Source organism: Esox lucius, chromosome 2, assembly GCF_011004845.1.
Source record: "Esox lucius isolate fEsoLuc1 chromosome 2, fEsoLuc1.pri, whole genome shotgun sequence".
NCBI classification, from domain to species: Eukaryota; Metazoa; Chordata; class Actinopteri; order Esociformes; family Esocidae; genus Esox; species Esox lucius.
This window is the reverse complement of record NC_047570.1, coordinates 39,558,397-39,566,460: the sequence shown is the minus strand read 5'-3', so window position 1 is coordinate 39,566,460 and position 8,064 is coordinate 39,558,397. Positions and strand designations below refer to the sequence as shown.

The window sequence follows — 8,064 nt, the reverse complement described above, 5'->3', positions numbered from 1 at the left end:
TTTATTTTTTACACATATAGACCAATTCTGATTTGTTTCCCCTTGAATCTATACCTTTTTATTAATCAAGTCAGCACCAAGATCTGAAAACAGACACCAATTAGTAGCAAAATATCAACATTCTGAATTGGGCTGCCTGTAAAATCATCCCATTATTCCTAGGATAATTTAAAGTTTATTAGACATGCTGAATCAAAAATAGAAGCATAATCCTTCCTCTTCACTCCAGCCCACCATTTGTGCAAGTGTCCGAAAGATCAGGGAAAGACCATGTTCTAGGGGCTAATTAGACCGTCCAATGGTCCCTTCCCGCAGGTGTGAAATATTGCCGCCTACCTGCATCCAATAGCAAATTGGAATCCAATAAGGCACCAAGTTAATGGATTTGCGCCTGGTGCCTTTGTTGATAAAACTAAAATACACCCTTCTCTTTTCTTTTTCTTCGCTGATTTTATTCATCCACCACACAGGATGGCGCTGTCGTTCCGCTATCATCCATAGAAGAAGAAGCAGTCTCAAGGCGCGAGAAAACAAAATATCAAACTGAAAATACTGTTGGGTTGCTTGTACTCGTATTCAAGGGTTTTTCTTCTACAACACACCCTCAGGTAATGAAACGACGCATTGGTAGTTTTACATTGATAATGTTTTACAATAATCATAATTTGAATAATCGTCAATTTGAATCAGCTGGGCGTAAACATTAAAAATGATTGTGACAGACGAAGCGCTAGCTAGCTTGCTACTACTGTTACTAGCATTTTAGTCGTTATTAGGGTAGAGCTGATGGCTGGTGGTGGGCGCGTTCTAATTGTTTGCAAACAATCGGGGGAGGGGGAGCAACAATGCACGCCATTTATATTTTCTAAATCTGAAGTTTCCAAATTTGACAGAACTTCTTCATTTCAAATATCTCCTACAATAGGTGTTCCATGATTATAAAAAAGTTTATATTCTTGATCATGGGAGGGTGAGGAACAATACACACCCTTTTTGAAACTATTGAAACTTGAACTTTGAAGAAGATACCTGCGTTTGTATACAATTAGAACGCTCCCACAACCAGCACCGGTCCTGAGATCGCTTCCTTTTCGGTTTCGGCTCGGATACACAGGGCTTAGTTCTCCGTGGCTCGTTAACTTTATGCTCGATAATAATATGGGTACATAAGGCCTGTGCAACATCGTATACGCTTTTGTAATCACAATGAGACCAATATTGGATTACATGAATACTTCGTTGAAGAGCCGAATGTCTGTCGAATGTCCAATCCAAATCTATCTTCACCGCAGTTGTGTTGAATAATGGATTAACGGCGTGTGCCGTAACGAACAAAAAAACACTCAAATTGTTGCAGTACTTGTCATTTTACAGAAACTATGGCGGAGAACACTTTCCCAGTGTATAAAGTGGACGCCATTGTAACATTTTTTCGCACCGAGGTCCTAACGGGGCAGGAGGCAAAACAATTTACTAAGAATGACATTTCACCCAGCCCAAAGGTAAGACACGTTATACGAATATAAATATAGCTAAGTACATGAGTTCTGTTTCTACAGTGAGACACAGGTCAGGTGTCTGTACTGCTGTTTACAGCTGCTAGTGTGCCTAGCTTAATACTATGTTGTCTCCATTGTAGCCAGAGGCAGTCCAGAGACTGTACATGAGAATACTGCAGCTCCTGTTCCGCTTCAGGCCCGAATGTCATTTCGTGGTATGAACACTATATCCATGTGATACTAGAGCTCTAAACCAATCACTTTTAAGAACTATCCAGGTAAACACATAATTCAGAAGTTCCCTCAGACCAGTATGCTGCTGTGATGCGCCCCATTGATTACCCTGGGATACACTTCCTGATTGTATGAACCCTAGTTCTGTTCTAATGTTCTGTAATGTGACCTGTTTTTTCTTCAGGTCCCCTTCTCAGAGAACATCCAGTTTCCAGAACTCCAAGAGCGCTCCACAGCTGTCATTAGTGTTTACGTCCGTATGTAAGTTCTCATGTGTTATGTTGGGGTGTGGGGGGGGTGTTTGTGTTATCTCTGAATCAGTTGTAAGGTTTCTTTATTTCTGCTTTGTACCAGGCGTCAGTTCCTGCCTGTATGTCATGTGTATGACTTCTCCCTGAATGACCTGCTGTCTCCCAGTGAGTATGAGCTGTGTGGAGCAGGACGTATTCTCCTATAGGTCTCAGTTCATGGACTGGTTTATTTAAAGATATGATTTGATGTTTACTGTGTTTACCTCCCTCTAAATACTGGTGATCTGCTCTCATGGACCTTTTTCTCATTTGGGCAAAGTCTGTTCCTTCTGTGACCTGGGAACTGATAATTATTCAGGTGGCCAAGATGTTGACAGTTTATTTGGTCTACAGAAGAGGGTCGTGCCTAATTGATACACATTTGGATCCTGGATGAAAGCTGGTTCTTTTAGTGGACAAATGTAATTCTGACACATCCCAATCAGTCCTTGCCCGTTTCCTGAACATTACTAAAGTGCAACCTCTTTCAAGTATCTAAAATGAATCTAAAAAGGAAGCATTGACTGGTTAAAAGACTATGGTTTTTAATCAACTGACTTAATGGTTTCTTGTCCTCATACATTTTTGGGGGGGATTCCCCTGTGAAAGTAATTTGCCTAATGATGGTCAGACATACATTTCTGTCCAACTAAAACCGCTCAAGTTGAGAAAAGGAACTTTATCATCCAGCATGACCGTGGTGTCACCTCTGGGATATAAGGATCCCTTCTGAGAACCTGTCCAGCGCCCTCTGATAACCAACACTTCTGTCCTACAGAGCTGAAGAGGACCATGACCATCCTAAGTGGCATCATTAACTTCCTTCAGTTCAGGAAACAGAGGCTCGATGTGATCGTTGGACACCAGGAGAGATTTGTGAGTTAGACTGAGATACCTGTGTGTGTGTGTGTGTGTGTGTGTGTGTGTGTGTGTGTGTGTGTGTGTGTGTGTGTGTGTGTGTGTGTGTGTGTGTGTGTGTGTGTGTGTGTGTGTGTGTGTGTGTGTGTGTGTGTGTGTGTGTGTGTGTGTGTGTGTGTGTGGAGGGGGGGGGGGGGGGGTCACGGTTGGCCACGGTTGGCGTGTGGGTAGTCAGTGTTTTCTGTATTCTTATGGGTTCAGAGAGAAGACATGGACAAGCTGCAGGCGTACTCACGAGGAGCTAAAGACGCCCAGAAGAAAATTGACAAACTGACGTAAGTGATGACTGAGTGGAGTGGAGTGGGGAGGTGATTCTGTCACTCTGGATTTCAGCCATGGATGAGAACAGTTCTGTAGTACACTGACTGTTGACCTCTGACCCTTCAGTACAATTCCTCCTGAGCAGCAGGCTGAAGCCAGGCAGCTGGATGCTGCTCTGTCAGACCTGCAGGCCAGCACCATGCAGCAGTATCAGAAAGCGGTGGGTATGGGGCTTGGGATGTACTGGTCTGATGAATGACAAAACCCATTGATTAGTTAAACAAACCTGGGCAGTATAATAACCCCAAATAAACTTTTCATTTCAGAATGCTATCAATGAGAATATTGCAGAGAAAAAAACTGAAATTGCAGAGAAGTCTCAGAAACTGGTAGGTTATAACCAAGCAGCATAATGGTTAAATACGTAATCAACTAACCCTATCCCTGCATGTCGTCATGCAAGATGGTGAGTTTCTCTGTGCGTGTGTCTCAGACCAAGCTTAAAGTAGATGTGGCCAGTCTGAAGGAGGACATTGGTAAGCTGAAGTCTCAGATCGTTGAGTCACCAGAGGAAATGAAAATTGAGATGGAAAAGATGAAGGACAACGTGAGGAACATTAAGGTAGCGATCAAGCAGGCAGACGAACGTCTGGTGAAGCTGCAGAGTAACGTCCATGGAGTTACTCACAGCGAGGCAGAGATCCAGTTGATGTTTCAATTACTACAAGACCTTCAGACCAGTATGGACAAGACCAAGCTGCATCAGGAAGAGGTTGGTCATGTGAACAATTCTTTACACGGCCACGGGGAGGCTCATTCTTTACACGGCAGCAGGGAGGCTCATTCTTTACACGGCAGCAGGGAGGCTCATTCTTTACACGGCCACGGGGAGGCTCATTCTTTACACGGCCACGGGGAGGCTCATTCTTTACACGGCAGCAGGGAGGCTCATTCTTTACACGGCCACGGGGAGGCTCATTCTTTACACGGCCACGGGGAGGCTCATTCTTTACACGGCCACGGGGAGGCTCATTCTTTACACGGCCACGGGGAGGCTCATTCTTTACACGGCCACGGGGAGGCTCATTCTTTACACGGCCACGGGGAGGCTCATTCTTTACACGGCCACGGGGAGGCTCATTCTTTACACGGCCACGGGTAGGGTTAGTGATGTTAACAAGACTTTTTACAAGAGGTGTTTGTTCTTCACCAGGAATCTGAATGTGAACAAGAAGCCTTTTAAACCATTAAAGCTGTCTATCTCTGTGTGTGTAGGTTCAGGAGCTGGTCTGTCAGTTCGAGAAGCAGCAGAAGGAGTTAAAGAACCTGGGTGTGGAGGAGGTTCAGCTGAGAAGAGCTCTGGCCTTGAAGATGGACAAGGAGTCCAAACAACAAATACGACGACAGAAGAAGAAGGAGATGAAGGAGCAACACATTCAGGAGGTTCTGAGGTAGGAGGAAATAATCTATTCAGGTATCTTTTCTCTCCGCAACATTTAAACTTGAAGAGCTTTCTTGACTTTGGAAACATTTGTTTGCAAGCTGAAGAAACTGGGGAAAAAATATATACTGTAATAAATGAAAAAAGTTAAAATTACAAGTTTCAAAAGGATGAAGGGCAGTTTTGTTGTGCTCCACTGGTTGACTAGTCATGCTCACGGAGTCTGTGCCTAGTCTAGGCCATGCTCACTGAGTCTGTGCCTAGTCTAGGCCATGCTCACTGAGTCTGTGCCTAGTCTAGGCCATGCTCACTGAGTCTGTGCCTAGTCTAGGCCATGCTCACTGAGTCTGTGCCTAGTCTAGGCCATGCTCACTGAGTCTGTGCCTAGTCTAGGCCATGCTCACTGAGTCTGTGCCTAGTCTAGGCCATGCTCACTGAGTCTGTGCCTAGTCTAGGCCATGCTCATTGAGTCTGTGCCTAGTCTAGGCCATGCTCATTGAGTCTGTGCCTAGTCTAGGCCATGCTCATTGAGGCTGTGCCTAGTCTAGGCCATGCTCATTGAGGCTGTGCCTAGTCTAGGCCATGCTCATTGAGGCTGTGCCTAGTCTAGGCCATGCTCATTGAGGCTGTGCCTAGTCTAGGCCATGCTCATTGAGGCTGTGCCTAGTCTAGGCCATGCTCATTGAGGCTGTGCCTAGTCTAGGCCATGCTCATTGAGGCTGTGCCTAGTCTAGGCCATGCTCATTGAGTCTGTGCCTAGTCTAGGCCATGCTCATTGAGTCTGTGCCTAGTCTAGGCCATGCTCATTGAGTCTGTGCCTAGTCTAGGCCATGCTCATTGAGTCTGTGCCTAGTCTAGGCCATGCTCATTGAGTCTGTGCCTAGTCTAGGCCATGCTCATTGAGTCTGTGCCTAGTCTAAGTTTTTTCTAAGTTTTGGGCCAGTGATAGTGGTCAGATGTCTGTACAGTAAGTCAGCAATTTGCTCTTTTTTTTCAGTGTATCAATTTTGTAGTATTTTTTCCCCTCATGCTTTTATTCATTCAGTGTGGTTCTTCCTGTCACTCTTTAGCCAGTGTGATAATGTACACCAGAAGAGGGAGCAGGTAGCCGATCAGATCCAGGAAATTGACAGGGAGACTCAACACCTCCGCAGTCAGATCAACAACATGAGAGACGCCTGCAGCCAAGAGACTGAGAAGGCTCAGGTAAGGCACTCCATACATCAGGGGTTCCCAATTTTTTTGGGGCAGAACCCTTTTGATATTTAAATCAAGTGCAACCCCACCATTCAGCCATACCATGCAGGTATTTGCTCTCACCTTGTACTTAATTGATTAATTACGTTATTAATTGGTTGGTTTCTACCTCACCTGGTTGTTTAGTTCTGAACTGGGAACCAATTTATCGGAAAAACAAAAACCTGCAGACACTCTGCCCACCGTGGAACCTGTGACACCCTTGTTTTAGAACTTGATTGGAGTCCATCTGTGGCTGATTATAGTGATTGGACATCCTTTATAAAAGCTGACACCTGTCTAGACTCCCAACATCAGTTTGTCAGAGCAAAAACCAAGCTCAGTAGATCTATGAGATAGAAGTGTGTCGAGGCGTAGACCTGGGGAGATTATAAATAGCTAAAGCATTGCATGTTCCTTGGGGTGCATTGTGCTCTATCATTGTGAAAAGAAAATGTTCTTAACCACCCTTCCTAGAGTTGCCTGTCTGGCCAAACAAAGTATGTACCACTATCTCTTAAGCACTCCATCAATGAGGCCTTTATGGTAGAATGGCTTGACTGAAGATACTCCTGAGTAAGAGGCACATGACATGCTGCAAGAATGAATGTGAGAGCATGAGAACAAAATCTAACTATTAGACCTGAATTCCAAGCACTATGTTTGGCAAAAACAAGGTACTGCTAATCATCCTTGCTGTGTTGCATACCATCCTTGCTGTGTTGCATGGTGGTGGGAGCCTCATGTTTTGGGGGGATGCTTCTCCGCAGCAGGGACTAGGGACTGGACAGGATTGAGGGAAGGATGAAAAGAGCAAAATTCAGAAATGTCCTTGAAGTTATCTTGATCCACAACCAAAATACAATACTGGAGTGGCTTCAGGAGAAGTCTGTGAATGTCCTTGAGTGGCCCAGCCTAAGCCTGGACTTAATCTACATTGAACATCTGTGTGGGAACCTGATCATTGCAGTTGTACCCAAGCTGGTCCACATTTTCAAAGGGAAACAAACATTTTCCAAACTACAAAAAAACTGAAAATGCCCATTTGCATCTCCCCCAGAGACCAGGGTAGAAATCCCTGTCCATCCTTCACTTCTGTGTCTCTTCATTTGTCTCTTCACCTGTAGTCCTCTGATTCCTACTGTCAATAAAAAGGAGAGACATGATCCACCTTACTAAAAGACTTTCACACCTCACTACATGTTGCTACATGCTGAAGTTTCCAATAACAAAGGCTCCTTTTAACCTGTGTTTTAAACAGGATCTGTTTGATCGTCTACTGGCGGCTCTGGATGAGTTCCATGAACGGATCTAGATGAACCAGGCCGCCGAGGGCCGCAACGACATTGTCAAGATCACTGCTGACTTAACTCTGTTGTGCTATTTGTTTTGACTTTTGTTCTTTTGTGTTTTATCTTAAAACAAAATATATTCTGGATGTTGTACCTTGATGTATTCAATAAAGATCCTGTATTTAAACTATAATTGAATTATCATAGTCATTAGTTTTACTCTTGGAGATTAGATTCAACTTTATTGTCATTGTACAAGTAAAGTAAAATGAAATGCTGTTAGCATCTAACTAGAAGTGCAAAGAGTGCAATAAAACAAAACTTAAACAATTAAGAACAATGTTTAAGTAGGATGTATGAATGTGGAATGAAGGCAAATGCAAGTAAAATTGGTAGGGATACACCGATGCCAGTATCGGGCTGATACTGGGCTCTTGTACTCAGAAATAAGCCGGTACCATTCACCGATACCACGTCATGGAAACAAGTGAAACTGGATGATTGTTGCCTCTGGATGCGTAAGAAAAGAACTCCGATTGGTGGAGCGGGAAGACTGAGATGTCCGCAATGACAAGCAGAGTTCAAGCTCTACTCTGCTAAATTGTCTAGATGAAGAAAGGGAAAAACACTAACGCAAGTAATTTGATCAGACATCTTTAGACACACCACAGCGCAGAGTTCAAGGAGAATGCTAAAGCTAGCAGCGCAGAACCACAACAACAGCTAACTTCGCAGCAAACACTGGAGAAGCAAAATAAAATGTCCAGAGACAGCCTGCAGGCAGACATTCTTTTTAAAGAGCAGAGGCTCTTGCTGAGTTCAATGCACTTGATGACCAGCCATTGTTGGTTGCTGATGGTGCAATGGCACCAATTTAGTGAATGAAGTTCTGC

At 44.1% G+C, this 8,064-nt stretch overlaps 1 protein-coding gene across 2 annotated transcripts; it reads left to right on the top strand.

The window, feature by feature from the left end:
* Nucleotides 1-430: 430 nt before the first annotated feature.
* On the top strand, nt 431-7,369 carry nuf2 (UF2 component of NDC80 kinetochore complex). 2 transcript variants are annotated; one of them, XM_029124195.2, is made up of 13 exons: nt 431-608; nt 1,358-1,502; nt 1,640-1,714; nt 1,918-1,994; nt 2,088-2,149; nt 2,802-2,899; nt 3,143-3,216; nt 3,329-3,422; nt 3,529-3,591; nt 3,696-3,974; nt 4,478-4,653; nt 5,714-5,849; nt 7,141-7,369. In XM_029124195.2, exons 2-13 carry the CDS (start codon nt 1,380-1,382, stop codon nt 7,192-7,194), a joined length of 1,311 nt encoding a protein of 436 aa, XP_028980028.1. In that variant the 5' UTR covers nt 431-608; nt 1,358-1,379; the 3' UTR covers nt 7,195-7,369. The 2 variants fall into 2 exon arrangements, with proteins under 2 accessions (XP_028980028.1, XP_028980025.1); XM_029124192.2 differs by having other exon boundaries at nt 444-608; nt 1,375-1,502.
* The last annotated feature ends 695 nt before the right edge of the window (nt 7,370-8,064 follow it).